The sequence below is a fragment of the Rhincodon typus genome, chromosome 6 (assembly GCF_021869965.1).
Source record: "Rhincodon typus isolate 14 chromosome 6, sRhiTyp1.1, whole genome shotgun sequence".
NCBI lineage: Eukaryota > Metazoa > Chordata > Chondrichthyes > Orectolobiformes > Rhincodontidae > Rhincodon > Rhincodon typus.
In genome coordinates, this window is record NC_063337.1 from 3,528,452 (window position 1) to 3,548,088 (window position 19,637).

At 46.1% G+C, this 19,637-nt stretch overlaps 1 protein-coding gene across 1 annotated transcript in view; it reads left to right on the plus strand.

Moving 5' to 3' along the window:
• LOC109910748 (cGMP-dependent 3',5'-cyclic phosphodiesterase) overlaps positions 1-19,637 on the plus strand; it is a 118,965-nt gene that overhangs the window by 80,042 nt on the left and 19,286 nt on the right. Inside the window, exons 17-22 of the mRNA XM_048598333.1 lie at positions 706-828; positions 4,972-5,042; positions 7,476-7,598; positions 9,870-9,957; positions 12,461-12,508; positions 17,452-17,526. Coding sequence (XP_048454290.1) covers positions 706-828; positions 4,972-5,042; positions 7,476-7,598; positions 9,870-9,957; positions 12,461-12,508; positions 17,452-17,526 — 528 coding nt within the window. The remainder of the gene's footprint in view (positions 1-705; positions 829-4,971; positions 5,043-7,475; positions 7,599-9,869; positions 9,958-12,460; positions 12,509-17,451; positions 17,527-19,637) is intronic.

Here is a 19,637-nt window from a genome sequence, read left to right on the forward strand (position 1 = left end):
GTCAACTTTCCTGCTCCTCTGATGCTGCCTGGCCCGCTGTGCTCCTCCAGCTGTACACCGTATTGTCTTCAAGGAGAACAATCTCATCTTCTTCAACGTATCATTGTCACTGAAATCTCTTATTCCTGGAATCATTCTTGTAAATTACTTCTGCACGCTCTCTGATGAATTCGCGTCTTTTTCTATAATGTGATTCCCAGAGCTTTACATTATACTCCAGCGGAGGTCTAGCTGACATGAAGCTTCAAAGTAACAAGGAGCCTTGGATTAATGTCTTATTTTAAATGCAGTATCCCTCAGTCCTGCCCTTTCAGTTGCCCAGCGAGAGAAGTGGAGGGGGGTGCTCCCAGAATCGGACAGGCACAGATCTCTCTGAGTGTGCTAGTGCTACAGGATATTGCAGTGATGGGGAGGGAGGGAGGGATTTGAAAACAAGGGTGAGACTTTGAAATTATAGGCACTGTCTGTCTGGGCGCCAATCTAGCTTGGTGAAGCACTGTGTATGGGACTGTGTGTGAATCAGGATGACAGTAGCAGAGTTGTGACTAATCTGAGGGTTATGGAGGTTGGAAGATGTGATACTGGTTTGTTCTCGTCATCGGAATGGATCGAGTGCGCAAGGTGAGTAGGCTCCAGGCGATCGAGGTTCTCGTCAGGCCATTTGAGTTGCCTTCCTGTTGCTAATGGGCATGTATTTCCATGCAGGTAACAAACGACGAGGTCACGAAAATGCTGAGGTACGGGATACAACCAGTGGATGAGATTCATCCAGACTTTTCCAAATTCTCCTTCACTCCCCGCTCCATTCCTGAGGAAAACACCACCATGGTAGGTTTATCACTGGATCCAAACCCTCTCCCTCATCCATTACTCAACAGAAGAAGGTTATGCTCCTTCCCCAGAGACTGGTGAGAGTGTAGACTTCACTCTACGAGGTCTAGTTGGGAGGTCGACCCATTGGAAGGGAATCTAGCTAAGCACATGAGGGGCAAAGGACTAGAGGAAATATAGAGCTGTGGGCCAGTCTGGGGACCTTGGTGAAGCTTAAGTGGTGCATAAAGACCAGCTTGGACAGGTAGGGCCGAATGGCCTATTTCTCTGCTGTGTTCATAAGGAAAGTTTGGACAGTCAGGACCTGTATCCATTGGAGTTTAGAAGAACGAGAGATGAACTTAGTGAGACATATAAGATCCTTTCGAGAACTTGACAGGGTGGGAAGGCGGGCTGGATTTTACAGGGTGTGGTTTGAGAGGGTGGGGAATGCTCATCTCCCCATAAGACAAAAAGGCATAGGAGCTGAAGTGGACCATTCAGCCCATCAAATTTGTTCCGTCGTTCAATGAGATTAAGCCTGATCTGATAATCCTCAACTCCACTCTCCTGCCTTTTCCCCGTAACCCTCGATTCCCTTACTGTTTAAAAATCTGTCTGCTTCAGCCTTGAATATACTCAATGACCCAGCCTCGACAGCAAAGAACTACACAGATTAACCCCCCACCCTGAGAGAAAAAAAATTTTTCCCCGTCTCTGCCTTAAACGGGAGACCCCTTATTCTGAGATGATGTCCCCTGGTCCTAGAGTTTCCCAGAAGGAGTAACATCCTCTCCCCTGTTCTTCTGCCCTGTCAAATCCCCTAAAAATGAAAAAAGAAAATGTTGGAAATCACAGCGGGTCAGACAGCATCCATGGAAAGAGAGAGCAAGCTAATGTTTCAAATCTAGATGACTCTTCGTCAGAGTCCCCTAAGAATCTTGTATGTTTCAATAATGTCTCCTCTTGTTCTTCTAAATTCCAATGAGTACAGGCCCAACCCACTCAGTCTCTCCTCATAAGACAGTCCCTCCATTCCCAGGATCAGTCGAGTGAACTCCCTCTGAATTGCCTTCAATGTCAGAGAATCCCCCCAACCCAGAGTGCAGCTATGACACTCAGTGGGTGGACTATGTTGGTTCGATAATGCAGCCTCCCTTGGGCAACGTCCTTACGCAAGGCAAAATGGCAGCTCTGGTAACCATCCCTGGTGGAGGGGGAGGGGGACAGGGGGGGTCCCAATGATTTGGGGTGGAGAGGGATCCTAGAGCCTGGCGGGGACAGGGTTTCAGATGCTTAGGATCTTTAGGACAGGTAGAGTGGGAGGGGTGAGGTGGGTGGGGTGCATCTTTGAGAAAGGAGCTCTCAATATATGCATGGCAACACCCCCCCACCCAAAATGTGGAGCCTTCAATCCTTCCTTCCTGCCTTTGTTCGTAATGGGGGGTTTTGGGTACTGTGTCCGCTGCCATGCCCCAACCACCTGGATCCACCAGTGTTTTAGGCTAGTGGATAAATCTCACAGGTGAAAGGGGCGTGAAGCCTCTGGGGTTGGGCCCCCACTTTACTGCACGAGGGGACACATGCTCCCCTCCGAGACCTGAAACACACCCCAAGGGGGTCAACGAATATTTAACCTTCCATGGGAGAATGTAGAGTAAGGGGAATTAGCTTAAAAATGGAGGAAGCCCCCACATCATCATCATAGAATCCCTACAGTGGGGCCATCGTGTGTAGGTGATGGCCTAGTGGTATTATCGCTGGACTGTTAATCCAGAGACCCAGGTAATGCTCTGGGGACCCGGGTTCGAACCACGGCAGACGGTGGAATTTGAATTCAATAAAAATATCTGGAATTAGGAATCTAATGATGACCATGAATCCAATGTCGATTGTCGGAAAAACCCATCTGGTTCACTAATGTCCTTTAGGGAAGGAAACTGCCATCCTCACCTGGTCTGGCCTACAAGTGACTCCAGACCCACAGCAATGTGGTTCACTCTTAACTGTCCTCTGGGCAATTGGGGATGGGCAATAAATGCTGCCTGGCCAGCGACATCCTCATTCTGTTAATGAATAAAGGAAAAAAAAAATCAGCCTAAAAATTCCATACCAAAGCTTTGAAGAGCATCCCAGCCAAACGCACCCCATCCCTATATTTCCGATGGCTAACCACCAAACCTACACATCCCTGGACTCTGTGTACAATTTAGCATAGCCAATCCAGCTAACCTGCACCTCACTGGACTATCAGAGGAAACCGGAGCACCTGTGAGGAAACAGACACAAACGTGCTGTAACGTTCAAACTCCAGTTGCCTGAGGCTGGAATCGAACCCAGGTCCCTGGTGCTGTGAGGTAGCAGTGCTAACCACTGAGCCACTGTGCTGCCCCATGTCAAATAGAAGTGAGAAGAGAATCCTCCCCACAGCAGCTCTGTGGAATTTATTTGCCAAAGAACCACTGGAGGCTGGGTCATTGGAAGAACGTCAAGACTGATTTAGCGAGATTAATGATTGATAAGGGTCAAGGGTTACGGGGCACAGATCTTAATGCCACAAGAAATAGGAAGAGGAGAAGGCCATTCGGCCCCTCAAGCTGGCTCCACCATTCAACAGGAGCACAGCTGATCTGACACTCCTCACATCCACTTTCCTGCCCTTTCCCTGTCCCCCTTCATTCCCGACTAATCAAGAATCTGTCTCAGCCTTAAATATACACAAGGACTCTGCCCCCACAGCTCTCTGTGGCAAGGAGTTCCAAAGACCCATAACCCTCTGAGAGAAGAAATTCCTCCTCATCTCAGTCTTAAATTGCTGCTCCTTTATTCTGAGACTATGCCCTCTGGTCCTAGTCTCTCCCATGAGGGGAAACATCCTCTCAGCATTTACCCTGTTCATGGGGATCGATTCTAAATTTCTGAACGTGTGAATGAAATTCACCGGTAATGAAATAACTGCATGAACCTCAACCCACATTCACATTGCTAATTTTACAGCATGATCCCAGATTATCCATTTACAGATTAATCTCATCATGCCTAAGGTGGGAGGAGTCGTTGTCTGTCAGTCATCCCACAGTATGTATTAAAATAAACTTATAGCCAAAGACTGAGAAACCCAATTTTATAGATTAATTTAGTTCATATTGATTTAAATACAAATTTACCAACCAATTAAATCATTGATTTGGTGTCACATACACATGTATGCATACATGTCCATACATACATGCATGAGCGCACACACATGCGAACACACAGAGACACACACACACACACACACACACACACACACACACACACACACACACACACACACACACGCGCGTGCACGCACACTCACAGACGCATACACACACAGACACGTGCACACGCATGGACACACACACACGCACAAACACGCTCACATACACACACATACATACAGACGTGCACACGCGCACACACACTCTCTCACAGACACACACACACACGCACTCAAAGACACACACACACATACTCAAAGACACACACACACACACACGCACTCACAGACACACACGCACACTCTCACAGACACACACACACAGACACACACATACATACAGACACACACGCGCACACACACAATCTCACAGACACATACACGCACTCTCACAGACACACACACACGCACTCACAGACACACACACACACGCACTCTCACAGACACACACACCTGGTATCAGCCGAGCGAACCTTCTCTGGACCGTCTCCAATGCTGGTGTCTCTTTCCTTAGATAAGGGACCCAGAACTATTCACAGTATTCCCACTGTGGTCTGACTAGTGCCTTGCACAGTTTTAACAAGATCTCCTTACTTTTATACTTCACTCCCTTTGAAATAAAGCCCAACATTCTCTGGACTGCCTCCAATGCCAGTGTATCATTCTATAGCTAAGGGATCCAAAACTGTCTACTGTATGAAATCCATCTCTGCTGCTCACCTTAACTCACTGACGTGACTGTGATACCTGCATTCTCTCCACTCACTAATCCAGGGAATTCCTTGCAATTTCCTCATCTCGGCTACCGTGTAAAGTATTGATGCTTGTCTTGAGCATATGCCTGGTGGTCAGCGGCCTACTCCATCCTGGTGATGTTGTTGGTTGTTAATCCACATCTTTTCTCTTCCTGGTTCCAGGCGATACTGAGTATGGCAGAGGATATGAAATTCATAGCCACCTACAAGATAGACGTGCCAACTTTAACAAGGTAGGATTCCTCTCCCGGCTGTGACAGTGTCCTCCTCTTCCAGACTGCAATGAGAACATTCCAGAACCATTATTATCATTGCTGCTTCTGCCTCTTTTGTTAAGTGTATAAATGTGTGGATAAATGTGAGATTATCCACTTTGGCTGCAAAACCAGGAAGGAGGATTGTGATCTGCATATGATCAGAGAGAGTCAACGTGGATTGATAAATTTATTGGATTATTGTGAGGATTAGGATAGATAAGGGGGAACAAGTAGATGCAGTAAACCCGAATTTCCAAAAGGCATTCAACCAGGTGCCACGTTATTGAAGGGATAAAAACAGAAATTGCTGGAAAAACACATAACTCAGATGCTGCCATACCTGCTGCGTTTCACCAGCAATTTCTGTTTTTGTTTCAAATCTCCAGCAAGCTTTTCTGATGAAGGGTCTAGGCCCGAAACGTCAGCCTCTCTGCTCCTATGATGCTGCTTGGCCTGCTGTGTTCATCCAGCCCTGCACCTTGTTGTCTAGCAAGCCACAGTTCTTTGCTTTATTTTTGGGGCTCGTGGAGTTGGAGGTGATATAATAGCATGGATGTAGGCACAGCCAGGAAGCAGGGAGTGGGCAAAAACAGGGCATATTTCTACGTTGGCAGCCTGTGACTGTTGAGGTGCTGCAGGACACTTACTGCTGGAGTCTCGACTGTTCACAATTGAAGACGAATAAATCAAGAGTAATACATCTAGGTTTCCACAAAAGTGACTTAGGGAGCAGGCGGGAAAGTGGTTGTGTAAGTTTAATGGGCCGAATGGCTCCTGTTCCTATTTCTTACAGTCTCAGAGGTAAGGGTAAACATTCTGTTTCAGTGGATTACTGGGATAGAATCCTCTGCCTTCTCCTGTACCCCAGTGTGAGGGAGCAACATTGAATCCTCTACACCCCCCAAACAGTTTTCACTTCCCTCCTTAAATCATCAAAGTCAGAAATCACACGAAGCTTGAGGTTTCAAACAAACCCGTTGGACTATTAACCTGGTGCCGTGTGATTTCTGACTTTGTCCATCCCAGTCTAACACCGGCACCTCCATCATCCCTGTAAATCAGAGACAGGCACGGGAATTCCTAGAAGCCTGGTACTCCACGAAGAAAGCCACCAACAAATGCATAGAACTCGACCCCATATACACTCCACTACAGAGGAAAACAGGAAGTGGGGCAATCCAGCTCAACGGACCCCAGAGTTTAAAAACCAGGTGGGAAAACACACCGGCGCTTCATCGGAGGCTGCACTGAGGATGTTACCAAGCACGGTAACGAAACGTCTGCGGAACAACAAACCAGCTCGGCGAGCCAACCAACCTCAACACCCACAACCCGAGCTACAGATCTACTCCAAAACCTTAGAGATCCTGTAAATCATTAAAGACCGGAGCAGAGATGGTGAGGCGTACAGAGCAGGAGGGAGACTGTCATCAGCCACAATGCGAGAGGGGTGGATGTAACAGAGGCTGACAATGGTGATTTCAACAATGACAAGCTGCCCAAGGGGCAAGTTACTTGTGGAGCACCACAACCCTGGGGGCGTCCAAAGGTTCACCACCCTCTGAGGGAGGGAGGATGGGCCAGCTCCTCACTATCAGAGAGGGAGATAGACTTTGATTCCTCACCAACTTTCAATCGCAGTTGGACCCTGGAGTAGATTGGGATTCACGTGCCTCGTTAACAGTGAGAAAGCTGGGACAATGAGGTTATAATAGCACGTGTTTATAGCAGGGCCAGTACAGACATAGCCGGCTAAATGACCACCCTCTGTGTTTAAAATTAAGATGTCGCCCATTTGAAATAGAGACGAGGAGAAATTATCTCTGTCTGTGGAACTTCCTTCCTGCAGAGCGGGTGGCAGCAGAATATTTTTGAATATTTTTAAGGACAGGGGTTGATAAATTCTTGGTAAGGGAAGGGTATCGGCCACGGTGCAGAACAGGCTCAAGAGGCCAAATGGCCTGCTTCTATGTTCTATGTTCCTGCAATCCAATCATAGTGTCCTGTCAATTCCCCCATGCGCCGGAGTTCCTAAAATCCTCTCCACCCCCAGCACATAATTCTTGGGGGTTGGGGCCCTGTTGGTGGAAGAATGTTCCAGAAATGTTAGAATCCCTACAGTATGGAAACAGGCCATTCGGCCCATCAAGCCCACATCAGCTCTCTGAGGAGCATCCCACCCAAACTCATCCCCCTACTCTATCCCAGTGCACTTCCTGTGGCCAATCCACCTAACCTGCACACCTTTGGGCTACCGGAGGAAACCCGGGGAGAATGTGCAAACTCCACACAGACAGTCACCCGAGGGTGGGATTGAACCCGGGTCCCTGGCGCTGTAAGGCAGCAGTGCTAACCACTGAGCCACCATGCCATGAGCGCTGAGAATGCTGTTTGATTGTGTCTTGGCAGGTTCTGCATGATGGTTCGACGGGGATACAGAGACCCTCCCTATCACAACTGGATGCATGCCTTCTCTGTCACTCACTTCTGTTACCTTCTCTTCAAAAACCTAGCACTTCACGACTACTTACAGTAAGTACAGGGGGCATGGGAGTCGTGGAGGGAGGGCGCTAGGGGTCAGCCCCCAGGGACAGAGGGAGACGGAAAGGGAGGGAGGGGAAGAAACGAGACATGGGAGCATGGAGGGAGCAGGGAATGAGATGGTGGGAGAGATTAAGAGGGAAGGTGAGGAGGATGGGAGGGTGAGAATGGTGGAGGGAGGGTGAGAATGATGGAGGGACGGTGGGAGGGAATAAGGATGTGAGGATGTGGGGAAGATGGGAGAGAAATGAAGGGAGGGAGGAGAGAGAGAAGGAAATCCATGTTGGGAGAAGGGGAGACCGAAAATGGGAGGAGAAGATTAGGAGGGTGACAAGCTAAGGTTCAAAAGGAAAGAGATAGGAACCTGGAGGAGAGGTAGGAAGCAGAGCCATGAAGAAAGAGAGAGGAAGCTGTGAGAGAGAGAAGACAGCAAGATGAAGAGGGAGAGAATGATGGGCATTGAGAGGAGAAACTGAGGGAGGACCAGAAACTGGTCTCTGGCTCCCTCCAGTGGTTCAGTCAAGGACAGTAAGTCACCAGGAGCCCATCTGCTAATACAAACCTGTGCAACAGACGAGAGATGAGAGTTAAAATTCTCTGGAGTTTTGAGTGAAAGGTCTTTGTTGCTGAATGTTTTCACTGCCTCAGTGTTGCCTGGTTAAACCTCGACATTGTCCATCCTCAGTCTGTGCTCCTGTTCCCGGACTGAGCTGGCGTATTGGAGGTGGGGGTAGGTGAGTGTACGGAGTAATCAGATCAGCCATGATCTTGGTGGGTGATAAAGCATGACTGAGGGGCTTCTGTTTGTATCCCAGAGTTGAGGAATTCAGCATTTATCCCATAGAATCCCTACATTACAAAACGAAGCCATTCAGCCCATCAAGCCCGTTCCATTTTTTTTTCTGTGAGCTTTGAAATCCTTGACCAAATTACCCCTTAACCTTCTATATTCCAGGAAATACAATCCTAGTTTGTGTGCACCAAGCCTTATAATTTACTCCTTGCACTCCTGGGATCATTCAAGTTGATTTGTGCAGCACACTGTCCAAGGTCAGTGTTTCCTTCCTGGGGTATAGAGCCCAGAAATGAACACAGTGACTCTCGGAGTCCTCTAAGCAGGGCACATGCAGCTGATGCGTACAGTCCTTTGATCCTTGTCCTAACACCAGTCTGGGAAATAGAAAGTGATCAGAGAGATAAATAAACTGGGTGGAGAGAGAAAGAAAATGAGGTTACATAGAAATTAAACCTTCACAATGAGGAGGAAGAGGAATAGGGTTTGAGTCTCTGGAATTCTATGGATTACGAATCAATAGGAAAAGATTTGGATTTTATATAGTGGAGTGTGTAAGGCCCACTGGGATTCTGTTCGACAGAAATGATTGTGAACGGATTTGTTCATTGAGATTCAGATTTTCCCAGTGGGATTAGTGATTGGGAATTGTTTCATCTGTTAGATTAAATGGGAGTAAATGGGAAAGAGATAGTATGAACTGCAGATGCTGGAGAATCTGAGATAACAAGGTGTAGAGCTGGATGAACACAGGCCAAGCAGCATCAGAGGAGCAGGAAGGCTGACGTTTTGGGCCTAGACCCTTCTTCAGAAATGGGAAAGGGTTTGTTTCATTGGGATTCAGTGGGAGTGGATGGAAAAGGGTTTGATCTATTGGGATTGAGTGGGAATAAATAGGAAAGGGTTTGTTCCATTGGGATTCAGTGGGAATGAATACAAATGGGCTTGTTCCACTGGGAATGAGTGGGAGTAAATGGGAAAGAGTTTGCTCCATTGGGATTGAGTGGGAGTGAATGGGAAAGGGTTTGTTCCATTGGGATTCAGTGGGAGTGAATGGGAAAGGGTTTGTTCCATTGGGATTCAGTGGGAGTGATTGGATAAAGTTTGTTCCTTTAGGATTGAGTGGGAGTGATTAAGGTAGGGTTTACTTCATTCAGAATGTATACAATGGGAATGTAAGGGAAGGTGTTGGGTTTATTGGGAATCTACACAGTGGGAATGAATGGGATAAGGTTTAAGTATTGGGATTCTGAAAATCGGGATTGAAAAAGGCTGCTTTGTTTTGGAAAACCTGTTGTGGTAATGCTGTGTGGTTGTAAAATTTGAACAGAGCTAACAACTCTCCTTCAAACACAAACCAACAAAGGGATATCTCTGACACTACAGCTTGCTCACTCTGGGGAGAGCGGAGCTGATTCCACAAGTGGGACTGACATGTTATGTGTTTTTTTTCATGTCTGGATTGGCAGGGACATGGAGATTTTGGCTTTGTTTGTGTCGTGTATGTGTCATGACCTGGACCATCGAGGGACAACAAACTCATTTCAAGTGGCATCAGTAAGTGCTGCGGCCTGGGGCCTGTGCTGGGGAGAGGGTGGAGGGTTCTTGTAGCGTATCTGAACTGCCTTGGAGCGGGGGGGGGGGGGAAACGGGATGGGTCGGGGTGCGATACTGCATATCCCCAACATACCTGTAGCCTGTAGGCAGCCCCCTCCAATTTCGGAATGTCGTTAGGGAAACTGGCCATGCAGCCTGGTTTGATAGCGGCATGGACAGATTGTGTAGATCTGCAGCAACTTTCCTGAACACCAGACTTCACTTACCACCTCACAGCCAGTGGAGTATTGAAAACTCAGCAGGAGGTGATGGCCTAGTGGTGTTATCCCTAGCCTATTAACCCAGCGAATATTCTCGGGTGGGGTTTGAAAGCCACCACAGCATGAGGAATTAGTTTCACTCATGTCCTTTAGGAAGGGAGCTGTGCTGTCTTTACCTGGTCAGGCCTACATGTGACTCCAGACCTGTGGTAATGTGGTCAAACAGAAAATTGTTGACTGGCCTCCCCCCTCCCCATGAGGCATGGTGACCCTCTGGCTAACCCTAACCCAGCCAATGACACCCTCACTGTGTGAATGCATTTTTAAAATGTTTTCACTAGAGTTTAGAAGGCAAGGTGGGGAGAAAGGTATATTCTAACAGGGCAGCAAAAAATAAGATGCTGTGAGGATATTTCCCCTGGGTGGGGAGTGTCGGACTAGGGGTCACAGTCTCAGGATATGGGGTAGACCATTTGGGACTGAAATGGAGAAACATATTTTTCATTCAGAGGGTAGTGAACCTGTGGAATTCTCTCCCACAGAAAGCTGTGGAGACCAGGTCACTGAATGTATTAAGCAAAGAGAGAGGTGCATTTTTATATATTTAAAGGCATCAAGGGGTATGGGGAGAAAGTGGTGCTATGATTATATTGAATGACGGAGCAGGCTTGAAGGACTGAATGGTCCACTCCGGATCCTCATTTCTAAGTCCTTTTGAGGCTGAATCACTTGCGGAGGAGTTGCGGAAACCAATTGATGCACAGCAAGATCCCACAAACAGCAAAGTAATAACGACCAGATAATCTGTTTCCCTGTGATGTCCTTTGAGAGATAACGAATGGCCAGGACACTGAGGAGGACTCTGAAATAGTGCAGTGGGCTTCTGCAGGCCCAATGGAGAAGGAGCCCAAAAGATAGCACCTCCGGCAGAGCAGCACTCCCTCGGTCCTGCAGTGGAGTGTCAGCCTTGGATTTGGGTCTGTGGGCCTGGAGTGGGATCTGACCCCAGAACCTCATGATGAGGTGAAAGTCTGCAGTGTGGAACATTAAACAGATTATCTGGTTGCTATCACGTGGCTGTTTGTGGGAGCTTGCCCCGTATCCCACACTATAAGAGTGACAACACGTTAATAAAAAGGACTTCATTGGCTGTGAAGCACTTTGAGATGCCCAGCGATCCATGAACATATGAATCAGGAGTGATCCATTCAGCCCCACTACATGGTCTCACCATTCAATAGGATCATGGTTAACCTGATTGTGCCCGTAACTGTATATCCTTGCTAAACCCCAGTTACCCTTCGATTCCTTCGTCCATCAAGAATCTATTCACCTCTGCCTTAAAAATATTCAATATCCCTGCCTCTGGGCGAGAGAGTTCCTCAGAAACATAACCCTGTCTGAGAGAACAAAAATTCTCATCATCGCCATCTTAAAAGGGGCGTCCCTTATTTTTAAGCTATGTCTCCTGTTTATAGAAACCCTCACAATAGGAAACATCTCAGCATCCATTCTGCCATATCTCCTCAGGATCTTAAATGCTTCAGTCAGATTACCTCCTGTTCTTTTTAGGTCTTGGTCGGTTCAGTTGGCTGGATACCTGGTTTGCGTTACCAGAGTGGTGCCAACAGCATGGGTTCAATACCTGTACTGGTCTGAGGTTACCAATGAAGGACTCTCCTTCTCAACCTCTCCCCTCACCTGAGGCATGGAGACCCTCAGGTTAAACCACCACCAGTTGCCTGTCTCTGTAATGAGAGAGAGCAGTCTATGGTCCAATAGAACTATGGTGACTTCTGCAATTTTTTCTACTTCCCAATGGGTGTAGGCTCAACCTTTCCACATAAGCTAACCCTGACATCCCAGGTATCAGTCAGGTGAACTTACCCTGAACTGCCTCTAATGCATTGATATGAAAGCTGCTATATAAATGCATCTCGAGATGTTTCACTGAAGTTTCTTTAAGAGGGCTGTCAAGGCTGGGTCATTCAGTATACTTGAGGGTCAGAGAGACAGATTTTTAAACAGGAAAGGAATTGAGGGTGATGGGGAAAAGACAGGAGAGTGATGTTGAGCAACGATCTCATTGCAGAGCAGACTCGATGGGCTGAATGGCCTACTTCTGCTCCTATACCTTATGGGCTTAAGTGTTAATGAAGCTGATTGTTCTGCTGTCTCTGATCCTGTCTATATGGAAGAGACAAGTCCTTTGTAATGACATGAATCTTCTCTTGTATTTACAGAAATCTGTGTTGGCTGCACTGTACAGTTCTGAAGGATCAGTCATGGAGGTATGTGACTCCATTTCATCTTTACCTCTGGTCTCAATGAAGAGGTATGCCCACGTTCACCGAATATGTAAGGCCTACTAGATCTCGTTGATCTCGGGAATAGACCAATGGTTGCACTAGATTCCAAACTTCAAATGATGAATGCTGTCCTCAATTTGGATACCATCATCCAAAAGTTGACCCCTCCAGCAGAGCAGCAGTTCATCAGTCTTGCATTAGAGGGTCAGCCTTGGTTTTGGTGCTCTAGCCCTAAAGTTCAATATGACCCCGAACCTTGTGATGAGGCTAGAGTGACACGTCATAGAATATGAAAAGCTTGTCTGGTTGTTATCACTTCACTGTTTGTGGGAGCTTGCTGTACACAAATGCCTCCCTCCCACCTCCCAGTATCTTGTTCACTCTCAACAGAGCTGATCTATTTTCCATTATTAACACCTACCATTAACACCTATTCTTCATCTATATATCGCTCCTCTACTAACATTATCACTCCCTGTGCCCTTTACTCTGGGCCCAGAGTTCTGAGGAAGGGTCACCGGACCCGAAACGTTAACTCTGATGTTTTTCTTCACAGATGCTGCCAGACCTGCTGAGCTTTTCCAGCAACTTCTGTTTTTGCTCCTGCACAATCTGTTCCACTTGCTCCTGCCCCCATCTGTCAATAGTGTAAAAAGAAGAGACATAACAAGGTGTAGAGCTGGATGAACACAGCAGGCCAAGCAGCATCAGAGGAGCAGGAAGGCTGATGTTTCGGGCCTAGACCCTTCTTCAGAAAAGTAAAAAGGACATTGTTTTCCAGCCCGTTTCAGGTTTGAAGAAGAGTCATACTGGACCCGAAGCATAGACTCGGCTTCTCTCTTAATAAAAACCGAAAGAACTGCGGATGCTGTAAATCAGGAACAAAAACAAAGTTGCTGGAAAAGCTCAGCAGGTCTGGCAGCATCTGTGAAGGAGAAAACAGAGTTAACGTTTCGGGTCTAATGACCCTTCCTCAGAACTTCTCTCTTCTCTCTTCACAGACACCACTTCCCACACCCCCCACCACCCCAGGGCTTTTCCAACACTTTCTATTTTTTATTTCAGATTTCCAGCATCCTCAGCATTTTGATTTCAACTCATCAACTCAAGATTGCACATTTGATAGCTGTGTCTTCTCATAGAAACAATTGCCAATCAAATCCCAACTGGCTCCCATGGGATTCCTGCTAAATTTGACCCAGTTAAAGAATATTTGCCATTGAGTGGAAACCCAACAGCTCTTCAGTTAGAATTACCTGCCATTCTGGGGCTTTGTCTGGACAAACTTGTTGGACATTTCCAGCTGAACTTCCCCGCATATGGGGGTTTGGAGGTGGTTGTGAGAGGGAGGGAACTTGAGGAAAACCTTTTTCACCTGGGGGTGGTGGGAGTCTGCAATGCACTGTCTGGGAGTAGTTGAGGTGGGAAAAGATAAGGCTGGTTTTCTTCAGGTTTAAAGTGGTTTACTGCAGAGAACTAAGAGAGAGTCTTTTCTTAATTAAAACCGAAAGAACTGCGGATGCTGTAAATCAGGAACAGAAACAGAAGTTGCTGAAAAAGCTCAGCAGGTCTGGCAGCATCTGTGAAGAAAAACATCAGAGTTAACATTTCAGGTCCAGTGACCCTTCCTCAGAGTCTTTTCTTGTTGCAGACCTGCTCATTTCTCTCCTGGCCTGAGCACTTGGTTGAGCATTTGAAATGTTGTAACAGTCAAAGCTATGGGTTTACTGCAGGAATGTGGGACTGGTGTAGGTAGTAGCAAATTTTTGATAGTACAGATTTGATGGGCTGAAAGGCCTCTTCTCTACTGTAAGATTCTACGAGTGCCTGGGGTATGAGGACACTCGGATCCCTTTGTACATCAACGTTCCCCAATCTATCGCCATTTAAATAAAAACCTGCCTGTTTGTTTATGCAACCAAAGTGGACATTTTCACATTTTATTTTAGTGCATCTCCCGTGCATTAGCCCACTCACTCAACTTGTCTAAACCATCATGAAGCCTCTTGACGTCCTCCTCACCACTCACACCCCGACCTCGTTTTCTGTTATCATCAAGCGTGGGAATACTCTAAACCAAATTGTTGGGATTTATTGTGAATATTTGGGGGTCCAAGCACTGACCTGTCCACTCTTAAAATGACCCGTTTATTCCCACTCTCTATTTCCTCCCTGCTAACCTTTCTCAATCGATGTCAGTATATTACCACCATCCTACGTGCTTCAGTCTTGCCTATGAACTTCATACGTCGGACTTTATCAAAAGCTTTCTGGAAATCCAAATAGTCTTGACCTACTGGGGTAGTGTACTGGAAATCAACTCTTGCTATTCCTGGAGTTGTCACAAAAGTTAATGTTTTTAAAAGAAATGCATAAAATCTCCAAACTACATGATGTTCGGACAGGAGTTGATTAAAAAAAAAAGCACAGACCATATTTCTGTACTTTACAAGAATCACTACTTACTGCAGGGTCATTAGATTCTGGCTGCAGGTAAAACATTGTTAAATTAACTAAACTCTACAAATTAAATCTCTACACCAACTATAAACTGCCCCTCACGCACACACACACACACTCTCACATGGACACACACACACTCACGAACACACAATCTCACAAACACACACACAGACACACACAAACACACTCTCATGCAGATACACACACTCCCATGGACACACACTCCCACACAGACACACACACACACACACAGACACAGACACACACACACACACACTCACACACAGTCTCACATAGACACACAGACACTCTCACAAACACACAATCTCACAAACACACACACAGACACACACAAACACACTCCCATGCAGAGACACACGCTCCCACGGACACACTCCCACACAGACACACACAGACACACAGACACACACAGACACACACAGACACACACACACACACACACACAGACATACAGACACACACACACAGACATACAGACACACTCACACACACACACAGACACACAGAAACACACACACACACAGACGCGCACACACACACACACACACACACACACAGAGACACACATGCACAGACACACACACTCTCACACACACACACACACACACACAGAGACACACACAAACATAAACAGGAAAGAAGCAGCATGTGTATGGAGGGAAAACTGAGGAAACAGTTTGGCAGTCTTTGTTCACCCGATCTGTTGGGTCGGTTCTTGCTGGCTTCGTTTTATTCGTTTCTGGGAAATGTGTGCCACCGACTGGTGAGCATTTTATTGCCCGTCCCTAAAGGGCAAGGCTTCTCAAAGTTTTTCCAAAGGTTTTTCCTCAAGCTTCCTTTTCCAAATGCTTGTTTGCGAGAGGTTGATTCACTGATAAAAAATTTCTGACTTATCCAGTTCAATGTAACAACTTGGCCCATCTCTGAGGAAAAGATAAGCTGGTTTTCTTCAGGTTTAAAGTGGTATACTGCAGGGAACTGAGAGAGAGAAAGAGAGTCTGCCCATGTATCACAAAATGTTGGCTTGCAGATGCAACGGGTAATTAAGAAGGCAAATGGAATATTGTCCTTCATTGGTAGAAGGATGGAGTTCAAAAACAGGGAGGTTATTCTGCAGCTGTATAGGGTGCTGGTGAGGCCACACCTCGAGTACTGCGTAGTTTTGGTCTCCTTACTTGAGAAAGGATGGACTGGCACTGGAGGGACTGCAGAGGAGGTTCACCAGGTTGGTTCTAGAATTGAGAAGCTTACCTAATGAGGAGAGATTGAGTAGACTGGGCCTTATTGGAATTTAGAAGAATGACAGGGGGATTTTATAGAAACATATACAATTATGAAGGGAATAGATAAGATAAAAGCAGAAGGATGTTTCTGTTGGTGTGTGAAATTAGAACCGGGGGCATAGCCTCAAGGTAAGCAGCAGCAGGTTTAGGACTGAGTTGAGGAGGAACGTCTTCACCCAAAGGGTTGTGAATCTGTGGAATTCCCTGCCCAGTGAAGCAGTCAAGGCTAACTTGTTAAATGTTTTTAAGGCAAAGATAGACAGATTTTGAAAAGTAAAGGAATTAAGGTTTATGGTGAGCGGGTGGGTAAGTGGAGCTGAGTCCATGAAAAGATCAGCCATGATCTTATTAAATGGCGGAGCAGGTTCAATGGGCCAGATGGTCTACTCCTGCTCCTATTTTTTATGTACTATTTTTTTTGCTGCTGCATACGTGCTTATTTCTCTCCTGGCCTGACAAGTTCACATCCTGAAGTTTTTCAGCTACTGGCAACCAATCACATAGTTGTTGGCAGGCAGGGGAACTAAATCATTGATTGGTAGCCTGTAGTTAACAGACCAATCAGCTTCATTTGTAAACAGTTCTATCCTCCAGTTCATCTGTGTGTTGCTAGACCCCACAGCTACGCAAACATGGATCAGAAACAGGATCATACTCCTTACGTTCAAACATGCAGCCCAACTTTGTATTTAAAACAGTTCCTTCTCATTTCGGTGTACAATTTAAAAAAAAAACACAAAAGTAAAATGACATGGACTTTACAAAATACATTCCATCCACTGGTTCTCCCTTGTTTGTTGTCCTCGTGACATTGTAAAACACTCTAGAGTGGGACTTGAGCCCATAAACTTTTGACTCTGAGGCAACACCATTGGCTCACAGCTGACAAGGAGAATTGGAGCATTGAGTAGCTGTAGAAATGGCAGTGGAGGGTGCACTAGAGGCAGGAGTGGCTCAGGTCTGTGTTCGGGGTTTAATGGTAGTGAATGGGGTGGTGTCAGGGGTTTTGTTGGGGGTGGGGTAGGGCGATTGATTGGGTTCAGTGTCGAAGCAAGGTTAATGGGATTGTGAGGATTGTCTGAGTCCTGTGCAGGCTCTGAATGCAAAGGTGAAGCCAAATCACTGACAGATTCTAATTGTCTCCTTCCTCTCTTGCAGAGACACCACTTTGCACAAGCCATCGCCATCTTGAATTCTGAAGGGTGCAACATCTTTGAAACCTTCTCTCGGAAGGTAAATGTGTGAGCTCACAGTGTTGGGGGAGATGGGTGGATTATGGATCAACTGGAACATGTATGAATGCAGGTGGGAGGGTAAAGGAGATCTTCTCTGCTGGGTGGGTGTTTGGGTGGCGGGGAGAAGTGGACACTTTATGGTTTTGTAGGCCATTAATGGGATGATGCATTTGGCACTTCATACAATTTTATTCTGATCTGTTTCACTTTGTGGACTGCGTTCCACTCTTAACCTAATATACCCCAGAGATGGTAGTGTACCCCATAGTGCAATGTTCCTCATAGAGTCATACAGCACGGAAACAGACCCTTCAGTCCAACCAATCCATGCCGAACATAATCCTGAGCTGAACCAGTCATACAAAAACCGCAGATGCTGTAAATCAGGAACAAAAACAGAAGTTGCTGGAAAAGCTCAGCAGGTCTGGCAGCATCTGTGAAGAAAAAATCAGAGTTAAAGTTTCGGGTCCGGTTCTGAGGACGGGTCAAGCTTAACTCTGATTTTTTGCTTTGCAGATGCTGCCAGACCTGCTGAGCTTTTCCAGCAACTTCTGTTTTTAAAGCAGTCATATCCCAGTCTTCCCCATATCTCACCATCCATTTTGTCCCTGAGCCCAGTGTCCCACATAATATCTTTTTCTGTGGCACCTTATCAAATGCCTTCTGGAAGTCCAGATATACTGTATCTACAGAATCCCCATTATCCACATTACTCATTACATCTTCAAAGAGCTCCCTGTTATTGGGTCAGGTTGGTAATTAACAAGACATTATTGGTTAAGATGGAGCAAAGGAATTTACTCACCCTCATGGCAAAAAAAAGCTCCAAAAATCTTGATCCAACTTGAATTGAGCCAAAAACAGTAAGATTTAGCTTGTAATTTTAGTTTGATTGTTCAGTTTGTGTGTTTTGGTGATAGGACTGTTCAGCCTTGCTTATATGTGCATTTGGCATGAGTGTTTGCAGTCTGAGTGGAGCTGAGAGTTAACAGTTCAGTATGTGAAGTGAAAGTACGTTTACAGCACAGAAGGAGGACATTCGGCCCATTGTGTCCATAGTGGTCAACAAAGGTCTGATTACACTGATCCCATTTTCCAGCTGTTGGCCCATAGCCCTGGAGGCCATGACAATGCAAGTGAATATCTAAATACTGCTCAAAAGGTGCGAGAGTTTCTGTCTCAATCAACCTTTCAGTCCCACTGCCCTCTAAGTGAAAACATTTCTCCCTATCTCTCCTCTTAGCTTTCTACCTCTCACCCTAAGTCTATGTTGGTGATGCTAGACAATAAATGTTTTATGGCACATGTTTTATGAAACATGTACGATGGGTCAATGATGCGCCTGTGAGTCTAGAGATTGCAGGGTGCAACATTAAGCTAGTATGAAGATTGGCCAGAAACCAACTTGATATTGAAAGTGTGGAAAGCCCATGTGTTTGCTCTGAAGGTATTTGGGGCTTCTTATCCATAAATCATAAAAAAAACTAGTTCCGTGGGTAGCAAGGAAGGCAGTGGAATGTTGGCCTTTATTTCAAAGGGAATGAAGTTTAACAAAAGGGAGGTTTTGTTCAAACTGTACAAGACACTAGTGTGACCACAGCTGGAATACTGTGAATGGTTTTGAGCCCCTTATGAAAGGAAAGATAGACTGGCATTGGAGGGAGTCAGGAGAAGGTTCACAGGCTGATACCAGGTATGGAGGGACTGTCTTATCAGAAGAGTTTGAGTAGGTTGGGCCTGTACTCATTGGAATTTAGAAGAACAAGAGGTATAGAAACATTGAAACATATAAGACTTTTAGGGGACTTGACAGTGTAGATGCTGAAATGTTGTTCCCATTGTGGGAGAGTCTAGGACCAGAGGGAATCATCTCAGAATAAGGAGTCAACCAGTTAAGACAGAGATGAGGAGGAATGTTTTCTCTCAGAGGGGAGCAAAGCTGTGGAATTCTTTACCACAGAGGGCTGTTGAGGCTGTGTCTGTGAAGACTGAGATTACAAAGATTTTTAATCATTAAGGGGATTCAAGGGTCATGGGGAAAAGGCAGGAAAGTGGAGTTGAGGATTATTAGTTTAGCCACAATCTCATTGAATTGCAGAGCAGATTCTG